At 39.3% G+C, this 26192-nt stretch overlaps 1 protein-coding gene across 1 annotated transcript in view; it reads right to left on the minus strand.

The window, feature by feature from the left end:
• Positions 1-385: 385 nt before the first annotated feature.
• Positions 386-26192, minus strand: part of LOC126198865 (E3 ubiquitin-protein ligase SHPRH) — a 259483-nt gene continuing 233676 nt past the window's right edge. The window contains exons 21-23 of the mRNA XM_049935462.1: positions 21716-21823; positions 1393-1553; positions 386-1249 (exon numbers count right to left, since the gene is read on the minus strand). Coding sequence (XP_049791419.1) covers positions 622-1249; positions 1393-1553; positions 21716-21823 — 897 coding nt within the window. The 3' untranslated portion in view covers positions 386-621. The remainder of the gene's footprint in view (positions 1250-1392; positions 1554-21715; positions 21824-26192) is intronic.

A 26192-nucleotide genomic window follows, 5' to 3' on the forward strand; every position in this document is an offset into this window, starting at 1 on the left:
TATAGAATCCAGACAAGAATATATGGAGCACTGATAAATTCCTGTCAAACTGATCAATATGCTCTAACTGATACAGGCAATAGAAAGGTCTGCAATTGATAACAGTGTGAAGGTAAAAATTTGAAGATTTTTATATGTTAGACATAACATTTCCAAAAATGTTACCTGTGCTTTGTGGTATAATTCCTAAGTTTGTTTTGGACAATACAGTGATTTACACATCTTAATCTCTCTTGCTTTGGAGAGGCGACAATCAATAAAATTCTGACAATATCACATTAATCTTTCCACCTACATCAACACTGGCTTGTGCATGTGCATAGTCTCTCTCTCTCTCTCTCTCTCTCTCTCTCTCTCTCTCTCTCTCTCTCTCCCCCCCCCCCCCTCCCCATACACACAACATTTTTGAGCCAGAGTTCAAAAGGTTATTGATAAATTATATAAAAATGCATGTGTTACTAATCAAAAGTAAGTAGCAATGTAAGAAATTCCTGACACTCAGTTCCAAATCGCTTCTTACACTCTAACACATATCTCAGACACAACCGCAAGTTACAAAATGATTGTAGAAAGATTTACAACAATCATTCACTAAAGGAACAAAGTGCTTTTTGCTGCACTTCAAATGCCATCAACAAGACCTTGCAAAGCACTACCTTCCTCTTCCATTGATGAGTCATTTGTTGATGGCACACTTCCAACTGGCATTACAATGTCCACTGTACTTTGCACTAAATGGTGACCTGTGTCACGGGAGGTTCCAGGTATAGGATCATAACTGTTTATCTCATCAACATCCAACATAGTTCCAGTATCATTTACACCAGCACTATTGTTACTGCTACCTGCACACTGTAAATCAGTGACATGTTCTTGAACTACATCCTGAAACATTTCTGCCGACTGTGACAAAGCACTTGTTGACGGTGTATCCCGTAGTGAAGAAGCTACTTGTTCAGTCTCCTGTTCATGCTCATACCTTTCGTGTGAAAATCCATGGGCAGAGTTAGGAGCATTATTGTTCATTTGAACTATGTTTGACTGATTATCATTACCATCATCTAAAGTGACAACAGATGGAGCAGCTGCAGATGTAGCAGCTGCAGCACCTTCAGCATCAGTGAAAAGCCCCATAAGATGATTCAAAGTAATACTGTCATCACTCCAGTCTTTGGCACCACTATGCATAGCTTCATATATCCTCTCTTCAACGGTTCCTCGTATCAAAAACCGATGAACCGTAGTTTTCCTGTGATGCAATACAACACAACAATTACTTTTGTTACATCTTTGCAGAAATAAAACAATTACACAGTCTGTTCAGTTTAATGTATACTGTTCTTATAAACATGAAATTGTAAGTGTTGATTAACATAAAGACAACTAACTCACTTTTTTTGCCCGATACGATGCACGCGACCAATAGCTTGCAACTCGTCTGCAGGGTTTAGAATTGGTTCCACCAATAAAACGTGTGTGGCCTCTGTAAGATTAAGACCTTTGGCACCAGAACGGACAGGGAGGAGGAGTGCATCCACTCGTAAATCCTTGTTCTAAATTAAAAGAAGTTTATTAACTTTTGAATGTACCATAATAATAATAATTTTGTTTATATATTCTTACCTAACATATATAGCACATTGGCAGGGAGAAAAAAAGCCAGAGCTACAAGAGAAGATTTTTGAAAGAGTTACATCTTAATATTTGACCATTCTGGAAAATGAAAATTTTGAATAAAAATAACTCTGAAAATACTACATTTCCAGAAAAAGGACAGTGCTTGCTTTAAAAAAAAAGTAATAATAATAATAATAATAATAATAATATGAATGAACGATTTAAAAAATGTTTAGTGAGGTGAAATTTTGATGATCATACGGTTACAGGCACTGTAAAGTATGAATATTTCTTTAAATAAAATGTTTCCATACGAAACATTTACACTAATGTCATCAGCAGATTGTAAATAATAAAATTTAGTGGAATACTGCATGAGTAAGTTGTTGGTAATTTCATGAACACACAATATAATCATTACTAATGAGGAGAGGTCAGGAAAAATATCCACCAAAGAGACAATATAACGTGATATGTAGTTGTGAGGCAGAGCTATATTTAAGATGGAACAAATTAAAAACAAGGCACTGAGTGTTAGGGTCATTGGACCTGAGAGCTGTAAAACTATAAACCGTCAACAACGTCTTTCCTGTACAAAAGTTCATCACCAGACCCACTATACATTATTATTAACATTAATTCCATTATTCCACGAGTTTCAGAGTTTCCACTGAGTTACAGGTCAGCGGTGCAGATCCAGAGGCCACGTTTGGACATGGGTGTGTGCTGTGGGTGCCAACCATTGTTGAGTGCCTGGACTGTGGCTTTCAAAGAATAAGTAGAGAGAAAGTGATTTTGAGTGCAATGATATAACAATGACTTTTGCTGAAATGAATTTTAATGTGACAGATTTTCAATTAGCTTTCTTTACACCTTGTACTGGTAGAGGTTATGTATTTTCATGATGATATTAATAAATGGGCAATGAATGTTACTTATAGAACTATCAATAAATTGCTGGTACATCAAAGAGAGATATTAACTCTGCTTGCAATAAAAGCTCAAGTAATCGAGCAAGGTTTGAGAATGGATGCATTGAATGGCTTTAATTTGGAAATGTAGTGCATAACAAGAGTTAAGCAGTAAATCTCTCAACTGGGAATTACAGCTAAAAAGTAATAGGTAGAACTGGACTTTCACAGAGCGACACATGCTGTGAAAGTTCCAGATTTCATCACTGAAGCACTCTTACATATGTACAGTATACCACTGAAAAACTTCCTCATCTCTTACAGCAACTGAAGAATGTATATTGCACACTAAACGATAACCCTATTAGCTACAGGTCAGTGCTAGAGGAATATTCTATTGGCTGCAGGAATGTGCAGCGAGTGTCATAATGTAATGATGATGGTAAGAGTAAGATTTTCAGGGCCAACAACAGCAAGGTCTTTAGTGCCCATATGGAAACATAATAAGATGAGTGTGGAGAAATATCATAAAATTATTAACTTAGAACTGTGAAGAGAAATGTAAAGGAAGCTATGAAAAACTTACACACACACACACACACACACACACACACACACACACACACACACAAAGGCAACAATACTCAAAGTGTCAAATCCAGCACTTGGTAAAAGAGGAAAAAAAGCAGTGAAAGAATTGAAAGAAGGCAGCAGATACCTGCGGCTGGCTAATCGCTGGAAGAAAAATGTGTGAACCAGCCAGTCTGCAACACGCTAAAATCTCCAGCCAAAACGTTTGGGCTAGAGTGCAGACATATCACAAAATTTTAAAAGCTTCACCACATTCGCCTCATCATGTGATAAAATAGAGGGCTGATCCCCACCTAAATTTGCTTCTGCCCATTTAGCATGAAATAAAATCCACTTAGTTAAAATGTGGCATACTCTGACTTCTATGCCACAGGCATCATAGACAACAGGTTTCTCTCACCGGAGGAAAAAGCCATGTGTCGTGGGACAGTACCCAATGCGGAAGTAGGTCAGAGTGCTCATCTACATCTACATTTATACTCTGCAAACCACAGTGAGGTGCATAGCAGAGGATACGGCCCATTGTACCAGTTATTAGGGTTTATTTCTGTCCCATTCACCTATGGAGCGTGGGAACAATGATCGTTTGAATCATCATTTAAGGATGATTTTTGAAAATTTGTTAATACACTTTCTCGCGACAGTTTACGTCTATCTTCAAGAATCTTGATATTATAGTCATAGGATACTATGTTTTTTCATTTTGTGAAGTGCACGATTTTACATTTCTGAGCATTTAAAGCAAGTTGTCAATCTCTGCACCTCTTTGCAATCTTATCAAGATTTGACTGAATATTTATGCTGCTTCTTTCAGACAGTACTTCGTTATAGATAACTGTATCATCTGTAGAAAGCCTAGTCTACTATTAATATTGCCTGCACAGTCATTAATATACAACATAAACAGCAACCTACTACCCTGGGGCACACCCAAAGTTACTTCTACATCTGATGATGACTCTCCATCCAAGACAACATGATGCAGCCTCCCTACCAAAAAGTCCTCAATCTGGTCACAAATTTCACTTGGTAGCCCATATGACCTTACTTCTGACAATAAGTGTAGGTGTGGCTCTGAGTCAAATGCTTTTCAGAAATCAAGAAATATAGCATCTACCTGGATTGCCTTGATCCAAGCCTTTCAGTATGTCATGTGAGAAAAGTGAGAGTTGGGTTTCATCTGATCGATGTTTTCGAAATACATGCTGGTTGGTATTGAGGAGGTCATTCTGTTCAAGGTCTGAGTTCAGAATATGTTCTAAGATTCTACAACAAATCGATGTCGCAGGTATTTGATGGTAGTTTTGTGGCTCACTACTACTACCTTTCTCGTAGATGGGTGTGAGCTATGCCTTTTTCCAAGAACTGTGTATGGTTTTTTGTTCCTGTCTCATTCACTAGGTACTTGACACTAACATTGGAGCCACTAACAGCCTTTACATACAGCCACAATTTCTTTGGGTTCTGTGAAAGCTCACAATATTCTGCTACAGAGGCATCATGCATTGCTTCTTGAAAGCCATCAAGTTTCATTCAACATCTCTCTTATCTACAGCCCTATGCTTTGTTTTACACCTATAATGCAGTAATCTTTTTCTTTAGAAGTTTCTTTACAGTGACTGTATACCATGGAGGTCCCCTCCCATTATGAACTTTTCTACTGGGTACATATCTATCCAGTGCATCATCAACTATCCTTTTTAACTTGAGCCAGAGTTCCTTTACATGCTCCTGACCTGTGCTGAAAGTTTCAAATTCCCCATTTAGATATTACATTACTGATAATTTATCTAGTTTACTGAACATACATATCTTTCTGCTTATTTTGGTTGTCCTTTGTACTTTGGTAATCATTGTTGCAACAACTGTGTCTTGTTCACATCCTCAAAGAGGTCAGGTCTATTTGTTGCCATTAGATCCAATTTATTTCCATAATGAGTGGGGTTCCTAACTAACGGTTCCAGGTAGTTTTCAGAGAAAGCATTTAGCAAAGTTTAACAGGATGTCTTATGATGTCCACTATTAACAAAACCATAGCTTTCTCAATTAATTGTTGGATGATTAAAGTCTCCACTGATGATTACAATATCACGCCTGAACCGTTCTCCATTGCGTAACTGCCGCAACAACTGGCCAGCTCACTTCGAATTCCTTGTCTGGCATTCTTTCTTGATGTGTTTGGATCCTGTTTCATGGGTCTGGCTGCAATTCATCACTGCAACTGCAGCACCACAGTCACGATTATAACTGCTGCACCCAGCACTGTGGCATAGCCCAGGGGTTAGCATGTAAACCTGACCTGTAGAAGGTCGTAGGTTAGAATCATGTCAAAAGCAGCAATTTTTTTTGTTTCTAAACCTAATCAAATGATTTTAATTATTATTTTTATTCAATTAAATGGTTTCAATGTAACATTTTTATTTCTAAATTCTTTGACATGTCATTTTCATTATTCTATTGACTGTATTTGCTATTATTTTTCTTACTTTTTTTCCCTAATCTGCCTGAGTCGCTTATAACCAAGTGCCAACAAGGATTCTCATCGGTTGTGTAGTCATTGCGAAGATAGTTTCAAGTAACCAATGATAGTGAGAAATTACAGTTTGCGTTTAGCACTGAAACTGAATTTTTCTGTCTTGCAGTTTGCTCATAGAGGTTACCTTTAACTGCAGTCAACAAAGCCATCATGATTTTAGTCCTACTGCAGATTGCTGATTGTCATTTTCTCAGATACATCACACATCACGAGGTTGTGGTTGGCTTAGGACACAAATTTAAATTCACGGCTACAAAAATAGTAGTCTGCTGCAATTCAATCATTGGTCACTTAAAATCAGCTGTCGACAGAGCATCTCACATTTCCGACATACCTTCTGGCAGCCAGTTCCAACAATGCTCTGTGTTACACATGAACAGCACTTGTGATTGTGAAGTGGCCCACTGTGTGTGTGTGTGTGTGTGTGTGTGTGTGTGACCTATAATGCAGCGGTAGCCGGCAGCCAATGTGGCCGCAAGTGACACATATCAACCATGAAGTAATTAAGACTATATTCAGATATAAAAAGAACGTGGTGGTGGACCTGAAGTCGGAAGGACTTCACGAGAGAACGGCAATCCCTTGGGCACAGGAAATGTCAGTCTATAGGGAGGTGGTGTCAACAGCAGTAAATAGGAATCCACATGGTAATGGCATCCAGATGGCTGAGAGTGGGTGAAGGAACTGGTTACTTTAATAAGGAGGCTACACACCACTACAACTAACTCCTTGGAACTGCTTAGGTGGGAGTTTTCTTAAAACACATCTTTCACTCCCATAACCATCCTAGCTCCCAATCTCCACTAGCAACCTGCCCCAGCACCCTAACCTCACTCAGCTTGCACCCAAAGCCTCTTCCTTGCTGTCTTCTCTTTCTTTGTTCCGTCCTCCCCTCCCAATTTGTTTCTCCTCTCACTGTCATTGCATGCTGCACAAAATCACTGCTGCTGGTATCTGCATCGCATTCTCGTCTCACACGCCTGTTACCTCTACCCCATCCACCATTCTTGAAACCTCTCTCCTGCTGCCCGCTTTGCTCTTCCCCTTGCCCACTCCATTGATACGACCCCTCATCCCAGTCCAGCTGCAGAACAGCAGCTCCTTCACTGCCTACTAAGCCAGCATGGTGTAGCTCTGTGTGTGTGTGTGTGTGTGTGTGTGTGTGTGTGTGTGTGTGTGTGAGAGAGAGAGAGAGAGAGAGAGAGAGAGCGGGGGGGGGGGGGAGGAGAGGGGGGGGGGACAGCATGGGCACATATGCACGCTCCGGCACAAAAAAGGATTCATCCCGAAGTAACAAGCTTTTCAGCCCCATTGATGGGCCTGTCGATGACTCAGTGCCTCTACTGTTTGGCTTGTTACTTTTACTGTTAAAATGTGACCAGTATTTGCGTACTGCAGGACCCTGTCACTAAGCACCACCTTTGTGAAGTGTGTCTCTTTTTCTGAAGGTATGTTATGGTCCCCTGTTGTAAATGCATTATAGGATTCTGGGTTCAATTGGATATTGAGGGCGAAGCGAAGCGAGATATTAATTCTTAAGCATGTCGCGTACTCGATTATAGGGCTCAAAATTAGGAAGATGTACTTTTGAGAGTAAAGAAGAGAGGAATTTTTCCAGCCACAGGATGAGGTAACCCTCATGCAAGAGAGTGGAACTGATTCATACCACAGTAGCAGATTCAAATAAATAAATTAATGAAACTCTCAGGATGAGCCACAAAGAGGAATACATAGTGAACAAAACTGGTCCACAGGAAATATGGGTAATTGTCAGAACAATGAAACTTATTACTAGAAGCAGAAACAGATGAAAAGGAATACCCAGCTGCAGAAGTACAGAATAGTATATTCTATAACTGTGTCAATTAATTCATGCAGCACACTGAATAAAGTATGAAGTACCTCCTATAGCTGGAGTAATAATTGCAGAAGTACACTGCTTCCTATAGCAACATTGATGATGAGCTGCTTTAGCAGTCCAGCTTGCTGGTCTCACTGAATCTGGGAGTTGTGCCACACAGAATTATTTGAAACTAAAATGAATTATGAAAAAAATGTTTTATAGTTGTAATAAGATGACTTTACTTGAAGTGAGTGTCACATACATGCGCACGTTGATTTTTTGATGCCGATTGATCCTTTATAATATTTCTTGAAAAGAGGAATAATAGAATGTTGACTTTTTGTTGTACAGCCTTTGTAAATTGTAGAAAATTACTGCATACTATATGACTATGGTTCATCCGATTTGATGTTTTGAAAAAGTTTTTAAAAATGTTTAAGTAAATGTGTTAATAGGATAGAGCACACTGGTCCCTTCTGCCAGCTCCACAGCTCCTATAGTCTCCCCATCCCCTCACACATGGAAAGTAAATAAATATAGGAGACAATAAATGTCAATAATTGCTTGCATAAATTCAGTATGGGCACTGACAATCTGGACATCCTCAAAGAGGTCAGGCCTACATGTTGCCATTAGATCTAATATAATTTCTTCATGAACAGGCTTCTGAACTATCTGTTCCAGGAAGTTTTCAGAGAAAGCATTTACTAATGTTTTTCAGGATGTCTTGCCAAGCCCACCACTTACAAAACTGTAATTATTTCTGCTGATTGTTGTACAATTAAAGTTTCCTCTTATGCTGACAATACGATTGCGTAACTTAATTGTAACTTAGGTACTTGTGAAAGTTTTTGGTAACATGTAGGAGTAAGTCTTGTGATCAACAGAAACATCCAATTACAAGTTCATGCTCAACCTGATACCAAGTCTTGGCCAAACAATCTTGTATGCAGCTTCAATTTCTATCTTGGCAGATTTGAGTTTGTTGTTTACTGTGATAAGTACATCATCTCCATTTCCCACTAGCCTATCCTTTCGATATATATACACTTAACATCTGTTATTATAGGTTATCTGTCTTGAGCTGACTGCAATGTAATTAAAAAGAGTTACACCAGGCACATTTCACTTTTATTTACAAAGCATCTTCTGTGTCAGTGGTGTTTATTTACATAGTCTGCACCTTCCCCTCTTGCAAGCAGTGGTTGATGTCGACAGGCTTCATTTTACATCTGCAGTTTTTGGCATTTTGTGTTATTTTTTGCACTGCACTATTTATAATTGACTTTGTTAACTGTTTTTCATACATCACTGCTACAGATAAACACTGTAGCAGGACAAGGCATGAGGAAATGGAACAGATGAGCACTGGATGGGGCGTATGACAAGGATGCTCACCATCACGGAAGCTATTCACCATATACAGAGAAGAACTGATGTGTTAGGCCACATATGATGCAAAAGACACTCTAATTGGAGGGGAAAGGATAAAGAATTAATATATGCAAATAATCATGCAGTGCTGGTGGAATCAGAAGCGGAACTATGGAATAAAGATAAAGCAAAGACAAAAGTAATGGGAATAAGCACATTTGTAGATAGAAAAAAAAAGGTAGAAGTAAAATCCTATCTGTACCTCAGAAATTTTAATGACATGGAATGGAAGCTGTACATAAGAAATAATGAGGAACATATTTATGGGAAAGAGAGCATATGAAAAGATGAAGCAGTTACTAACATCTAGAAGAATTCCAATGAAGCCGAGGAAAATATTTGCAAAATGTTGTGTGGAGTGGAGTTTTTTTACAGAAGTGAATCACAGGGGGGGAATCCAAATGTGGCTATGGAGAAGAATGCTTAAGGTGAAGTGGACTGACAGATAATGAAGGAAAAAAGAGGGTAAGAAAGAAGATTGTTAGAAGTGGTCAGAAAGAAGAAAAACCTTGTCTGGAACATATACTGTACATGAATCGTCCACAACAAAGAATTATAGAGGGAAAAGAGGAAGGAATGAGAGAAAGGGGTAGGAAGAGAATTGGAACAATGGATAAGATTAAGACAAACATGCAAACAGATGAAGGAAGATTCTCAGAATAGGACATGATCCATAGCCTCCAGTGGGAACAATATGCTGCAGTACCTGTAAATCACAAATGATGATTTACTAGGAAGTGTTTTATGCAAGACACTTGTAACTCTGAAAATTCTTGTAAACATATGTTTATTCACATAAACAGAAAGTAAAATTTGTGGCAAATGATTTTTGTGAATGATTATACAACTGCTAGAATTGTATAAAGAGCAAATACAGATTACAACTGATGCAACAGAACAAAATATGCTTTCTGCAGTGCTTGATGTTTGAAACTACACAATATATAATGACAATACAATTAATACAAAAACATGTTTGAATTTTACTTTAAGGTTTAGGACCTAGGTTTGCAAAGTGAGTTTATCTGAGACACATGATTTTACTCAGACACAGAGTAAATATGAAATGTTGGCAAATGTATGTACATATAAGTAAACAAACAGGTGAAATGCACAGAGTTTGCACTTGGCTGGTTTTGTGACACATTCTACATTGGCTTCTTCTACATATTTTCCAAACGCCACAAATCAAAACATTGTAGCTGACTGCTGTCCTTTGACAGGAAGAATCTTGGTTCTTCTTCACTAAAACTTTCAACCTGTTTCCCGTGGCCTAGCTTTCTGTATCAAAGAAACAAACCACTTCCTTCTGTCATCTCTCATCCATTCCCAGCCCAGTACCAGTTGGATTCCCACTCCCACATCCACAGCCTCATTCCTGTCGCAAGTAAGCGTTCCCAACATCCTACTGACTCCAAACACAGGACCTCGTTCCTTATACACCCAACAAACTACATCCTTACCAGCACTTATTTCTCCTTCAAGGGGAAGATATATATGAAGCAACCCACAGTGCAGCCATGGGCACTCACACAGTGTTGCCCTGTGCTGATCTGTTTATGGGAAACCTTCTTAGCCACTCGAGAAGCACCTTGTCTGGTACAGGCTCATTTATGATACTTTCCTGAAGGAAACAGCACCAGCTGATCCTATCTGATTAATCAATTACACATATTGAGAAGTTAGATGTCCTCTTACTCCTTGGGTAGCGCTAAGGCTTTTATCTGTCATCTATCACATCTTTCACCACTGGTAATGCTTGCCGATGTGAAGCATACCGAGCTGTATCATGGTTCAGGGTGCATGTTAAGATGCTGCCCCCCTACAATTGGCTGCGTAAGTCAGTTCAGGGGTCACAGGAAGGTAACAGCACACCTACTCCAATAGGACTGAGGTTATAAAGCACTGTTCAACATAACCTTTGAGTCAATGAGGGTTCTACTTTACTGTGATGTTTATTCGGGATTTGCCTGATTTTACTTTGACTTCTGTTCAACATATTTCATCTGATGGGTTGAATTAGTCAAAAACATGTCATGGAGATGACATATTATGAAGATTTTTGCACATAATTGTATCTTTGTAGTTCGTTGACTATACAGTAAATTGCTGTATGTCTTTGAATATCTAGGAAGACCGGATCTATTTAGACACTTACATCAACTGTTTGCAAGATACTGTGTATGAATAAAGCAAGTTGTTATTACCACAAGTATTTATTTTCCTGAATTCTTTTATATATTTTTTTCCCCTCCAAACATCTCAGTGCTTTTAAGCTTTACTACCCTTGCAAGAGTTCTCTAATCCCAATGCAAATACTAAAGGAACCAAGACCACTCACTTTAAAATTTGTATGCAGTCAGCTTGTATGTCCCAATTATGTTAATTGAGCTCCACCAACAAAGCATTTTCATAAAACAACTAGGATGATTTATATGTTCAGCAAACTAGGTAAAGAGGCATTAGTGTCCAATCTCAATAAGGAACTCAAAATAGTTAGCTCTTGAGAGGAGCATATACAAGAACTGTGACTTAAGTTTAAAGGAATAGTTCACAATGTACCTGATATATATGTATGTAGTAAAACAGTTCATGATGGGAAGAAACAGTGATTTCTGCATAATAGTAGTAAAATGACACATAGCTCTATAGATACAGAAATGTTAAATGAAACACTGTGGAGAGATCAATGCATAAAAACCTTTGAGGACACAGCAATATATTACTGAAAGATCTCTCACAAAGCCCATACCAAATACACTACTGCCTCATTTTGCATCTAACATCCTGAAAGCCACAGATCAAGGCAGTCGGGGAGATACAGTATTTCTCATATTCTGAAACAATATTATGAGAAGGAAAGTTGCTACTCACCATACAGCAGAGATGCTGAGTTGCAGATAGGCACAACAAAAAGACTTTCACAGTTGAAGCTTTCAGCCAATGGCCTTCGTCAACAATAGATGCACGCACGCATGCCCACACACACCTGTGCGCGCGCACACACACACACACACACACACACACACACACACACACACACACACGACTGCAGTCTCAGGCAACTGAAACCATGCGAAACAACACTCCGAGCAGCAGAACTAGTGCATGATGGGAGTGGTGACTGGGTGGGGGGTAAGGAGGAGGCTGGGGCGGAGAGGGGGATGGATAGTATGGTGGGAGTGGTAGACAGTGAAGTGCTGCAGGTTAGACGGAGGGCAGCAGAGAGGTGGGGGGGGGGGGGGTGAGGAAGTGGAAAAGGAGAGAAATAAAAAGACTGGGTGTGGTAGTGCAATGATGGCTATGTAGTGCTGGAATGGGAGCAGCGAAGGGGCTATATGGGTGAGGACAGTGACTAACGAAGCTTGAGGCCAGGAGGGTTAGGGGAACGTAGGCTGAATTGCAGGGAGACTTCCCACCTGCGCAATTCAGAAAAGCTGGTGTTGGTGGGAAGGATCCATATGGCATAGGCTGTGAAGCAGCCACTGAAATGAAGGATATCATGTTTGGTAGCATATTCAGCAACAGGGTGGTCTGATTGTTTCTTAGCCACAGTTTGTCAGTGGCCATTCATGCGGACAGACAGTTTGTTGGTTGTCATGCATACATAAAATGCAGCCAGTGGTTGCAGCATAGCTTGTCGACCACAGATGACTGGTTTCACAGATAGCCCGACCTTTGATGTGATAGGTGCTGTTAGTGACTAAACTGGAATAAGTGGTTATGGGAGAATGTATGGGACAGGTCTTGCATCTAGGTCTATTAAAGGGGTATGAACCATGAGGTAAGGGATTGGGAGCAGGGGTTGTGTAAGGTTGGACGAGTATATTGTGTAGGTTTGGTGGACAGCAGAATACCACTGTGGGAGGGGTGGGAAGGATGGTGGGCAGGATGTTACTCATTTCAGGGCACAACGAGAAGTAATCAAAATCTTGGAAGAGAATGTAATTCAGTTGCTCCAGTCCTGGGTGGTACTGAGTTACAAGGGGAATCCTCCTCTGTGGCCGGACAGCGGGACTTTGGGAGGTGGTGGGAGTTGGGAGGATAATTACGGTCAGTGAAGACTTCAGTGTGACCCTCAGTATATTTCGATAGGGACTGCTCGTCGCTGCAGATGCGACGACCACGGGTGGCTAGGCTGTACGGAAGGGACTTCTTGGTATGGAATGGGAGGCAGTTGTCGAAGTGGAGGTATTGCTGGAGGTTGGTAGGTTTGATATGGACGGAGGTACTGATGTAGCCATCTTCGAGGTGGAGGTCAACAGCTAGGAAAGTGGCTCGTTGGGTTGAGTAGGATTGGGTGAAGCAAATGGGGGAGAAATTGTTGAGGTTCTGGAGGAATGTGGGTAGGGTGTCCTCACCTTCGATCCAGATAGCAAAGATGTCATCAATGAATCTGAGCCAGGTGAGTGGTTTAGGATTCTGGGCTTGTAGGAAGGGTTCCTCTAGATGGTCCATGAATAGGTTGGCATAGATGGTGCAATGAGGATGCTCATAGCTGTACTCCGGATTTGTTTGTAGGTAGTGCCTTCAAAAGAGAAGTAATTGTGGGTGAGAATATAGTTAGTCATGGCAACTAGGAAGGAGGTTGTTGGTTTGGAATACATCGTGTGTTGGGAAAGGTAGTTTTCAGTAGTGGTAAGGCCACTGGCATTAGAAATGTTAGTGTACAGGGAGGTGGCATCAATAGTGACGAGCAGGGAACTGTGGAGAGTTGAAAAGCATTTGACCGAGTACCACACCTACAGTTATTATTGGAAGTATGATCATAAGAGATACTGAGTGAAATTTGTGACTGGATTCGGGATTTCTTGGTAAAGAGGATACAGCATGTTAACTCGGATGGAGAGTCATTGGTAGATTTAGAAGTAAATTAGAAGGTGTGTTGGAACCATTGCTGTTTTGTTGTTATTGTTGAATATTAATGACTTTGCAGATAATATTAATAGTAACCTTAGACTGTTGCAGATGATGCACTTATCTATAAACAATTATTGTCTGAACAACATTGCACTAACATTCTGTCAGATTTCGATATTTCAAAGTGTTGTAAAGACTGGCAATTTCCTTTAAATGTTTAGAAATGTAAAATTGCGCATTTCACAAAATGAAAAAATATAATATAAATGAATGACATTTGGAATTCATTCTCATACAAATACCTACATGTAACAAATTACAGGAATATGAAATGGAACAATTACACCACTCAGTCATGGGTAAAGGAGGCAGCAGATTTTGGTTCATTGGTAGAATACCAAACAGGACTAACAGTGGATATTGCCTCTATATGAGGGTTGGAACTTTAATAGTGGCAACTATTTATTTATAGTTCATACAAAATAGATACGTGTTTCAAAGTTTTACTAACCTTTTAAGTAGTCACCAGCATTGTGTATAACCCGTTGCCAGTGATATGGAAGTTGTAGGATACTCTCAGTAGTGCCAGTTGTGTTGACAGTTTGAGCGGCGCGGTCTATCGCCTGACAAATTTGTTGCAGTTCTGACACGAATGCTGTGAAGTGTTTCCTTCAGTTTAGAAATAGAGTTGAACTGCTGACTGATGGGGCTGCTAAGTGCTATACTACCTACTGCACTCCCCTGACTTAAGCCCTCACAAGTTCTACTTTATTTCTAAACTGAAGGAAACACTTCACAACATTCGCTGCTCAAACTGTGAACACAACTGGCACTGCTAAGAGTATCCTACGACTTCCACATCGCTGACAATGGGTTATACACAATGCTGGTGACTATTTTGAAGGTCAGTAAAACTTTGAAACACGTATCTACCGGGTGATCAAAAAGTCAGTATAAATTTGAAACCTGAATAAATCACGGAATAATGTAGATAGAAAGGTACAAATTGACACCCATGATTAAAAAAAAAAAGGGTCCGGCAGATGGCGCTTCGTCTGATCAGAATAGCAATAATTAGCATAACGAAGTAAGACAAAGCAAAGATGATCTCTTTACAGGAAATGTTCAATAGGTCCACCATCATTCCTCAACAATAGCTGTAGTCAAGGAATAATGTTGTGAACAGCACTGTAAAGCATGTCCGGAGTTATGGTGAGGCACTGGCGTCGGACGTTGTCTTTCAGCATCCCTAGAGATGTCGGTCGATCACAATACACTTGTGACTTCAGGTAACCCCAAAGCCAATAATCGCACGGACTGAGGTCTGGGGACCTGGGAGGGCAAGCATGACGAAAGTGGCGGCTGAGCACACAATCATCACCAAACGACGCGCGCAAGAGATCTGTCTGACATTTTGTGACTTTGTGTCCCCCCCCCCCCCCCCCAATAAAACCCCATGTCATTCCAAGCATGTGTGTCAATTTTTACCTCTCTATCTACATTATTCCGTGGTTTATTAAGTATTCAAATTTATACTGACTTTTTGATCACCTGGTATTTTGTACAAGCTGTAAATAAATAGTTGCCACTATTAAAGTTCCAACCCTCATACAAGAAAGAGTAGCATGATGGTCACAAGTTTGTTTGTACCAAGGGAGAGGGTCATAGAGATGCTGCAAAAACTCAAGTGACAGGTGCTTTAAGAGAGATGCGAACTATCCAGATGTAGTCTACTTACAAAGCTTCAAGACTGGCTTTCAGTAGGAAATCTAAGAATATACTATAACTCCTAGACATCACTTCCAGTGGCATTGTGAAGGTAAGATTACACTAATTACAGTGTGAATAGATGCATTTACCTAACAATTCTTGCAGCACTCTCAACCTAAATGGAATTGCAATAAGTCCTTACAACAGGTGCTAATAACTGGTATGATGGGACATATCCTCTGCTGTGCTCTTCACTGTGGTTTGCTGAGTATCAATGTACATGCAGGTGACAGGAAAAAAGAAGAATGGTCTGCTCCTGGGTTTATGGCTCTGTTATTGTGGCTAAAATTTTCATCAGAGTGCTTCAAAGCCCATGTAACTGTGAACAAAGGGCGAGTTAAAGGTGAGGAAAGAAAGGGAGCTGGAGGGAGGCACTGCAGAAGAGAATCCAATGATCCAGTGTTCAGTGGATGCCCTGTGGAACAAATAATTGTTTCGGGAGGCAGACCCTCTGCATCCACGACGTTCCAAAATTAATGAAAGATGTGCTAACAAGTGTTATCACATTCATTTTATCCAGAATGGCATGAGAAAATGAAGAATTTTGTGAACTAGAGGGATATTAGCTTAAATTGTTTAAAAATGTACATGGACAGAACTCAGCTGGAGGCCTTCTGGGACACAGATTTCATGTCTACCTCTGGGACTGACACGGACAGTTTGTAATGGCACAGTAAATTGTAGATACAAACACAAAACTAGTTTTTGTTCTAGGCTTTGACACAATTTGCTTTTGTTCTACTCTTTCTCAATTCTTTTATACATTTTTTTTGAGAAACCTCCGTATATATGCCAATGTTTCACAAGAGGAACAACCGGTGCCACCTGTTAGCAGAGTGAGAAAATTTTTCAAGTGTTGCATCGTCCACGCAATATTGTAAATTTTGTTTTATTTTTCAATGATTATATTTTAGTGGTTATGGTAAATATTTAAATGATATGTGAATAACAAAATATATAAGATGAAAGACTATATTTATTTGTACACATTTTGTTAATAAAAAAGAGTTGCATGCAGTAGGGCAAAGGCATTGTTGTTGAGCAAAGGGTCACACAGTTAATTAGTGTCTGACAGTGTGTATGATCAGCAGTTCTGTGTAATGGCTCTGCTCTGTGAAAGAAATTCGGGTCGTCATAATTAAAGTGGCAATATATGGAGAGGCTGGAGGAAGCCACGCAATGTAACTATAATGCACACTTAGCCCTTGAGTGGGCGTGCCTATGTATCAACAAATAACATTTTCTTGTACCATTTCATTGTTGTTTTATAATTCTGAGCCCATACCTATTCTTTCTTTATTACTTCAGTTAACACACTGATAGTCTGTTCTGTCATACATCCAAGTGAGCAGCAGTAATATAAAATAAACAGTGAACTAGGTGGGACAAAATTATGATCCGTGCAAGAAAATGACTCAGATTACGAGCTAGCAGCAAACTACCACAATGAGGCAATTGTCTATAATATAATTAATGATATAATAAGTGGTTGGGTGGGATCCCATGGAACTGCACTGTGTAATGCTTAGAGTGGCTCATTAGTGTGGGGTAATGCCTGTACATGGGAACAGAGTGATATGACGAACGTATATTTTGTTATTGTTTAATTAAACAGTGCTTCAGCTCATGTAATGTAAGTTTATTATAAACTCTGATTTTGCTCACACATGTTTACCTTTGTGGTATAAAGACTTCTGTTCTTTACAAGTGTACAAAATATGCCGCGCACCTGCTCTTGTTATGAGAAATGGTGGACCTGCTTGAGGATTAATAATAATGTAGTGTGCATGAATGAGTGTGTGAATGTTTTTCTGTGGGTCAAAGCAAAGTTCTTATACTAGGTGTACTGGTAGTTTTTTGTCATCATATGAATCATTCCCAGCATTCTTGCTTCCATCATTTTATTACGTGGTGGACTCGGGCACAGATCTGATTAAAGGCAATGAGGTGTTCAATTGAGGGATTCTGCTTATTGTGTGGGGAGCCCACCTGTTTTCCTTAATGGCCTCGACAATTTCTGAGGTCCACCAAGGTAATACATTCAGACATGGGGAATCCTGAAGAATAGGGGATCACTAGTCTCAATGATGTTTCCTGTTATGTGTCTCTTTGCTCCACACATTTGTCTGCTACAGGTGAGTGGTTTCCTTTCCCTTATTGTAAAATAATTGCTCCATCCAGGAATTTCTATTACAGCCATAATTTATTAGTTGACTTAATTGAATTTTCCTCTGATACAACTAACTAGTTCATTTAATTTTACTCTTAATCTTGAGATATTATGCTGTGAGGATAGCAGATACTTAAAACTGATCAAACTATAACCAAGTGGGGGGGGGGGGGGGGGGGGAAGAATTCTGATGATAGGTCAAAATTTTCATGATAACTTCATTATTTCATTGTGATGCTTTCATTAGCTTTAATTTTTCAATCTTAGCCTCTTAACTTTTTTATTTTTTTATACTCTACCTATCAAAATGGATGCCACTCTGGCAATTGTGGCAAATGGTACTTAATCATCTTCCTCAGGCCAGATTCTCGTCACCTAACAACTTCCATTCTGAATAATACCCCTATTATGTTACTCATCCCCGACATGAACCATGGACCTTGCTGTTGGTGGGGTGGCTTGTGCACCTCAGCTATAGAGATAGTTGTACCACAGGTTCAACCACAATGGTGGGTTATCTGTTGAGAGGCCAGAAAAACATGTGGTTGCTGTAGAGGAAAAGCAGACTTCAGTAGCTGCAGGGTCAACTGTCTGGATGATTGACTGATCTGGCCTTGTAACATCAACCAAAATGGTCTTGCTGTTCTGGTACTGCTGACAGCTCAAAGCAAGGGGAAACTACACCCATAATTTTTCCTGAGGGTATGCAGCTCTACTGTTTGGGTAAATTTTGATAGCATACTCTTGGGTGAAATATTCTGGAGGTAAAATGGTCCCCCATTCGGATCTCTGGGCAGGGATTACTCAGGAGGATGTTGTTATCAGAAGAAACTAAACTGGTGTTCTGTGGATTGGGCATGGAATGTTAGATCCCTTAATTGCACACAGGTAGATTAGAAAATTTAAAAAGGGAAATGGAGAGACTGAAGCTAGATATAATGGGAATCAGTGACAGAAGGGACAAGTTTTCTGTTCAGGTAAATACAGGGTTATAAATACAAAATCAAATAGGATACTGCAAGTTTAATAATGAAAAAGAAAATAGGAACGTGGGTAGGCAACTATGAACAGCATAGTGAATGCATTACTGTAGCCAAGACCGACAAAAAGCCAACACCTACTACATAAGTACAAGTTTATATGTCAACTAATTCCACAGATGATGAAGAGATTGAAGAAATGTATGACGAGATAAAAGAAATTATTAATATAGTTAAGGGAGATGAAAAATTAACTATGATGGTGGACTGGAATTCAATAATAGGAAACAGAAGGGAAGGAAAAATAGTAGGTGAATATAGACTGGGGGGAAAGGAATGGAAGACAAAGTCGTTGGGTAGAATTTTGCTCAGAGCCTAATTTAATCATTGCAAACACTGGGTTTAAGAATCATGAAAGATGGCTGTATACATGGGAGAGACCTGGAGTCACCGGAACATTTCAGATTGATTATATAATGGCAACACAGAGATTTTGGGACCAGATTTTAAACTGCAAGACATTTCCAGGGGCAGATGTCGACTCTGACCACAATTTATTTGTTATGAACTGTCAATTAAAGCTGAGGAAATTGCTACAAGGTACGAAATTAATGAGATGGAACCTGGGTAAGTTGAAAGAATCAGAGTTTGCTGAAACCGAGCGAGGTGGCGCATTGATTAGCACACTAGACTCGCATTCGGGAGGACAATGCTTCAATCCCGCATCTGTTTTCTGTGATTTCCCTAAATCACTCCAGGCAAATGCAGGGATGGTCCCTTTGAAAGGGCATGGCTGACTTCCTACCCCATCCTTCCTTAACCCAGTGAGGCCGATGACCTTACTGTCTGGTCTCCTCCCCCAAACAACCCACTCCAACCTCCAGAGATTGCTGACAGCTTCATAGGGAGTATCAGGCAATAGTTGACTAGAACAGGGGAAAGGAATACAGTAGATGATGAATGGATAGCTTTATGAGATGAAATAGAGAAGGAACCAGAGGATCAAATAGATAAAAAGACCTGGCCTAGTATAAATCCTTGCATAACACAGAAGATATTGAATTTAACCATTAAAACGAGAAAATTTAAAAATGCAGCAAACGAAGCAGGTGAAAGGGAATATGAACGTCTAAAAAATGAGACTGACAGGAAGTGCAAAACTGCTAAGCAGGTATGGCTAGAAGACAAATGTACCAATTTAGAAACATATTTCACTATGGGAAAGATAGATACTGCCTACAGGAAAATTAAAGAGAACTTCAGAGAAAAGAGAAGCAGCTGTATGAATGTCAAGAGCTCAGATGGAAAACCAATCCGAAGCAAAGATGGGAAAGCTGAAAGATGGAAGGAATATATGGAGGGTCTATACAAGGGAGATGCAATGTTGTAGAAAGGAAAGAGGACGTAGATGAGAATGAGATGGGAGATGTGTCACTGTAAGATGAATTTGACAGAGCACTGAAAGACCTAAGGTGAAACAACGCCCTGGAAACAGACAACATTCCATCAGAACTACTGATAGCCTTGGCAGAGTCAGCCATGACAAAATTATTCTATCTGGTGTGCAAGGTGTGGGAGGCAGGCAAAATACCCTCAGACTTCGAGAAGAATGTAATAATTACAATTACAAAGAAAGCAAGTGCTGACAGGTGTGAAAATTACGAAAATACCAGTTTAATAAGTAATGGCTGCAAAACATTAACACAAATTATTTATGGAAAAATGGAAAAGCTGGTAGAAGCTGTCCTCAGGAAAGATCAGTTGGGGTTTTGGAGAAATGTTGGAAAATGAGACACAATACTGACCCTACAACTTACCTTAGAAGATAGGTTAAGTAAAGGAAAACCTACATTTATAGCATTGTGGACTTAGAGAAAGTTTGTGACAATGTTGACTGACTCTCTTTGAAATGTTGAAGGTAGTAGGGACAAAATATGGGGAACAAAAGGCTATTTACAAATTGTATAGAAATGAGATGGCAGTTATAAGAGTTGAGGGAAACAAAAGGGAAGTAGTGGTTGAGAAGGGAGTGAGACAGCACTGTAGCCTATCCCCCACATTATTCAATCTTTACACTGAGCAAACAGTACAGGGAATGAAAGACAGATTTATAGTACGCTACGAATTACAGTACAGGGAAAAGAAATAAAAACTCTAAGTTTTGCCTATGACATTGTAATTCTGTCAATGGCATGGACAGTGTCTTGAAAGGAGGACATAAGATAAACAACAACAAAAGCAAGACAAGAATAATGGAATGTTGTAGAATTAAATCAGATGATGCTGAGGGAATTAGACTAGGAAATTAGACTCTGAAAGTAATAGACAAGTTTTGCTATTTGGGTAGCAAAATAACTAATGATGGCCAAAGTAGAGAGGACATAAAATGCAGACTGGCAATGGCAAGAAAATTGTTTTTAAAGGAGAGAAATTTGTTAACAGTGAATATAGATTTAAGTATTACGTAGATTTTTCTGAAGGTATTTGTATGGAGTGTAGCAATGTGGATGTTAAATAGTTTAGACAAGAAGAGAATAAAAGTTTCTGAAATGTGGTGCTGCAAGAGAATACAGAAGATTAGATGGGCAGATCACATAACCAATGAGGAGATACTGAATTAAATTAATGAGAATAGAAATTTCTGGCACAACCTAATTAGATGGGATCTGCTGATAAGACACATTCTGAGACATTAAGGAATCATGAATTTAGTACTGTAGGGAAGTGTGGGGAGGTAAAAATTATAGAAGGAGATCACGAGATGAATACAGTAAGCTGATTCAGAAGGATGAGGCTCTCACAGGACAGAGGAGCGAGGAGAGCTGCAGTAAACCAGTCTTTGGACTGAGGACAACAGCAATAGCAGCAGCAGCCGCAGCAACAATAACAACAACAACACGAACAACAACACTAACACGTTACTCACTAAAATTACAATGTATCTGCGGCTTTAAAACAATAAAAATAATAATGGATATAAGATATTAGGGCCAGTGTTAATACCTTGAAATCTGCTAGGCACTGCTGAAATCGGTTTCCTGATTGTAACTGTCGGACACTTATTCCATTCATGACGAGTGCTGTTCTCAATATCTCCAGTAGCTTCTCCCACTAAAAAACAAGGAAAAAACACTGATAATAACAAGGAACACAAAGGTTGTTCATGAGGTAATTCAGACACTTGAGCAAAACGGAGTAATGCACTACATCCTGCACTAAAGTTAGTAAGGAATGAAAAGCTTTGAGGATGTTGTATGTACTGAAGCATTTGTTATGAATGACTGATTTATGAAACAAAGAACTTCACATATATCAGGGCAACACATCATAAATTTAACACTCTCTTTACTGAGAGGAGTACAGCATCAATTCTTCTTGAGACATGCAGTGTTTTTCAGACTGTGGCATGCACACTACCTTAAACATAATAAGCAGTTCCTGTTATCTGAAAGAATGAATTCACATAAGCATATATGCCACTGTTGAAGCTCAGATTATTTACTTGTACCACTAAAACACTGTGCGCCCACAATAGCTTTATCATGGAATGTAGCGACATTTGTGTCTGTGTCCAGTACAGAAGAAGAGCCTGCATCCCAGTCAAGCTTGACACAGAAAGCAAGTCATCTATGACAGGCATTCTTCTGCAGTTTTTTAACTGAATTTATTGGCCTCTATCTTACACTATTCAGCCAGCTCATACTTACATAAAATATACCAGTATTGAACACTTGCCTGCAGTCCATTGTAAGTGATATGTCAGTTCTAGGCCTCCTTTCCACTGAAGCAAACACAAGTGTATGTGCAACAGTGAATGAGGAACTCTCTGGTGTCAATGCCAGGCACATGGCATTCAGCTGATTGTGGGTTGCATTTGCAGGTGTTCTCCCACTTCAGCACTAGCTTTCTTATGATAAACAAAGTGCACTCACTTTAGTGCAGTACACTGTTTTTTGCACGTGAACTATTTGTTGTTGTTTATTGAAAGTGATTTTTGTGGTGATGGAGTGGCTGGATGATAGTGTACTTCTACTGACAGAAAAGTCAAGACCCACAGGTGCTTGTGGGATCCTGTATATGGACTGCATAAAATACTTAACAAAAAATTATGGTTGGTGAGAAACTGCCAAAATGCTGAAAATGCCAACATAGGAAGTGAAGATTAAAATGAACTCCCTACAATCTTCTTTAAAGCGAGAAAGGCTTAAATAACATACAACCTCAGGAATGAGTGCATCAGAAAAGTATAATTCCAAGTGGTTTGCCCTCAAATCACTGTCATTCCTCCTTGATAAATATAAAATGAGGAAAGGTAGAGGTTTACAGCTTAATAAAATCATAATCATGTAATAACATTATTTTGCATTTATTTGGTTTAATGGAAGCCGTACAGACAGATTGCTCATACAGCTTCATCATGCCATTTGACCCACATGTATCTGATTTAAAATATTGTGCAAATTCATTTCATATTTCTGCAAGAAATCTTGTTCCAGGCCGATGGGAAATTTCAACTGCTCTTCTGAAGAACTCCTGTCTACTGACATAATACACCACTCTTCCCCCACCACATTCACATGTACTGCATAACTGACATTTAAAGTGGCTGTTCTGCTTTTTTGTTTACTTTTGGTTTGTTTCATGTAACTGCAAGCAGAAAAATAAACAGGTAATGTAGATTAATGTAAAATAAAATTATATGAAAGACCTGATCATTCTTGGGGCTTACATCCAAGGTATTTGTGTTAATGTCACGCTTTTGCTACTACTTTATGAAATTTAAATACAGAAACAAAATAAGTGAAAATTGTTTTTCCTATTTTTCTTACAATAATGATGTGTTTATCCAACAAATTATAAAACACAAGTAATCAATTAGCCTATACGGCTGGTCTATCATATATTTTTACATTACATCACTCATTTTAATGAATAGTATTCCCCTCACTTTCAGGCATACCTCAATAAAATACATGATTATTTTGCATACAGCATCACATACTTCATTAATTACTTCGGTGTTAGGTATACAAAATAGATATTTAAGGCTATCATAACCGTTGCTTATTGTTAAGAATTACAGTTTTAAGGCAAGCCTCTCTTCTGCTGATATGGCTCTTTGATAATTTGTGTCTTGCTTTGGAATCTTCAGCTCAATTGCAGATGCAAAAATCATCTATCGATGTGCGAGTGAATTTCTGGAATAAAGCAAGCGATGGCAACAGTTGCAAATCAATAATAAGAGACAAACCACCAATTCTTTCACTCCTGTGCAAAAATTCAGACACACACATTTCTCTTCGTCCACGCCATTTTGCTTTCATGACCAGCAGTGTGCTCGCCATACAAAATAAACCAAATTGAATATTTCTGTCCTCCATCATGCTGTATGTGTCACTTCTGTGTACAGAGAGCTTTAGATGTGGGTACCTGTGTCATCAGTGAATCTGTCCTACCCAAAATATTGGGGAATTTCATTGTAAATATCAGAAAACTTTACTTATGCCCTAATGTCCTTGATCACTTTCAAAGTAATCACCTTGTACATGTATGCAAAAATCCCAGCATTGTTTCCATTTTTGGAAGCACTCCAGTTCTACTTGGATCCCTTCAATATGGTCAGAATGTTGCCCTTTCAATGCTATTTTCATCTTTGGGTCCACTGGGCTAGGTGTGGTGAGATGGGAGAGTGGGGGCCATTGCAATGTTGTTTTCAGCCAGGAAATCTTTCACAATGAGAGAGGTGTTTGCGGGTGTGTTGTCATGGTGCAACAACTAGTCTTTCTTTCTCCACAACTGTTGCCGTATGTGTCAAACATTTTCCCTCAGTTGCCTCAAAACCTTGAAGTAAAATTGCCTGTTGACAGTTTGACCATGTGGAACAAACTCCTTATGCACTATTCCCCGAATTTCGGAAAAAAATGATTGACGCTGACTTCATGACGCAAACTTATCTAGTTTTTTTCAGCCTTGGAGAAGACTGTGTTTTCCATTGTGATGACTGCTGCTTTGTTTCAGTCTTGTAACCATACACCCAACATTCATCACCTGTTATGACTCTGGATAAGAATTTTGGACACTCTCAATCTCTGTTGTTTGATGCTGGGAGGTGAAGGACAAACTTTGCTGCAATTCCTCACTAGTTCAGTCCATTGGCTAGAATTCATTGACATGTGCCACACGATAGTCCATCTCTGTTACAAAAATCATTAATTGTCTGCCTTCAGTTTTAGTGAATCATGTCATCCACTTTCATTATCATTTCCAGTGTCATGCATGCTGATGGTTGAGCACACTGTTTGTCATCTTCCACAGATTCTCGGCTTTCCTTAAAACACTTGTACCACTCAAATATTCTTCCTTGACTCAGTGACTCTCAATCTCACCAAATGCCTCTGTAAGCATATGGTGGGTTTCAACTGCAGTTTTCTTCAACTTCAAACACATTCTGATGCAAATCTGTTGCCCCTTCACATTATCCATTTCACAATTTGCAGTGCTGAAACATGTCCTGACAAGCAAATCTACAACTCTCATCTGCACCCACCAAAGATGATGCACCTTTGTGCTGCAGTAGCTGAGACGTCGAGCACCAGAATGTCTTACTGCTAATGCTTTGACCAGTACAATGAAATTATTGGATATCTTGGGTAGCACCTGATATGGAACATCTATGATTGTGTGAAGTTAAAAAAGCAGATGAAGCCATCATAGAGATTGGCAACGGATGACCAAGCTTCTCAAGTTCTTGTACAAGGATTTTTGTACTTCCATTTAATCTGGGGCATCCAAAGAAAAGATCATTTGCATTCTATTCTTCTCCATAAAATTTCTGCAGTTGAGAACTGGAGAGCTTGCAGGCAATGATGGGCAACTCTTATCATCCATGCTAGTCTAGTCTATGCGAGCCTCTTCATCTCCGAATAACTACTGCAACTCACATCTATCTGACCCTGCTTACTGTATTCAGGACTATCTTTATCCCCCACAATTACCTCCAGCACCAAACAGATGAGTCTCGGAAGCCTCAGAATGTGTCCTCTCAATCAAACCCTTCTTTTAGTCAGGTTGTGACATAAATTTCTTTTTTCCCAAGTTCAGTTCAGTACCTCATTAGTTATCCGACCTGTCCATCTAATGTTCAGCATTCTTCTGCAATACTTTTTTTTTTTTCACAAGCTACTATTCTTTTCTTGTCTGAACTGCTAAGCATCCAAGTTTCACTTCAGTACAAGACTTACAGCCCAGACAAATACCTTCAGAAAAGACATCCTAATATTTAAATTTTTATTCATTGTTAATAAATTTCTCTACTTCGTCTGATACCTTTTATTTCACTGCCTGAATAGCAAAACTCACCTGCTACCAATGGTGTGCTTTCTGGTGTTCAGCCAAGTTGTTGTTTCCATTTACACACAACAATTCAACGACTGACCCACTCTTTGAGTGCCACAAGTTGTGGTCCGACCAGTGAGCACGT

Source organism: Schistocerca nitens, chromosome 8 (assembly GCF_023898315.1).
Source record: "Schistocerca nitens isolate TAMUIC-IGC-003100 chromosome 8, iqSchNite1.1, whole genome shotgun sequence".
Classification (NCBI taxonomy): Eukaryota; Metazoa; Arthropoda; class Insecta; order Orthoptera; family Acrididae; genus Schistocerca; species Schistocerca nitens.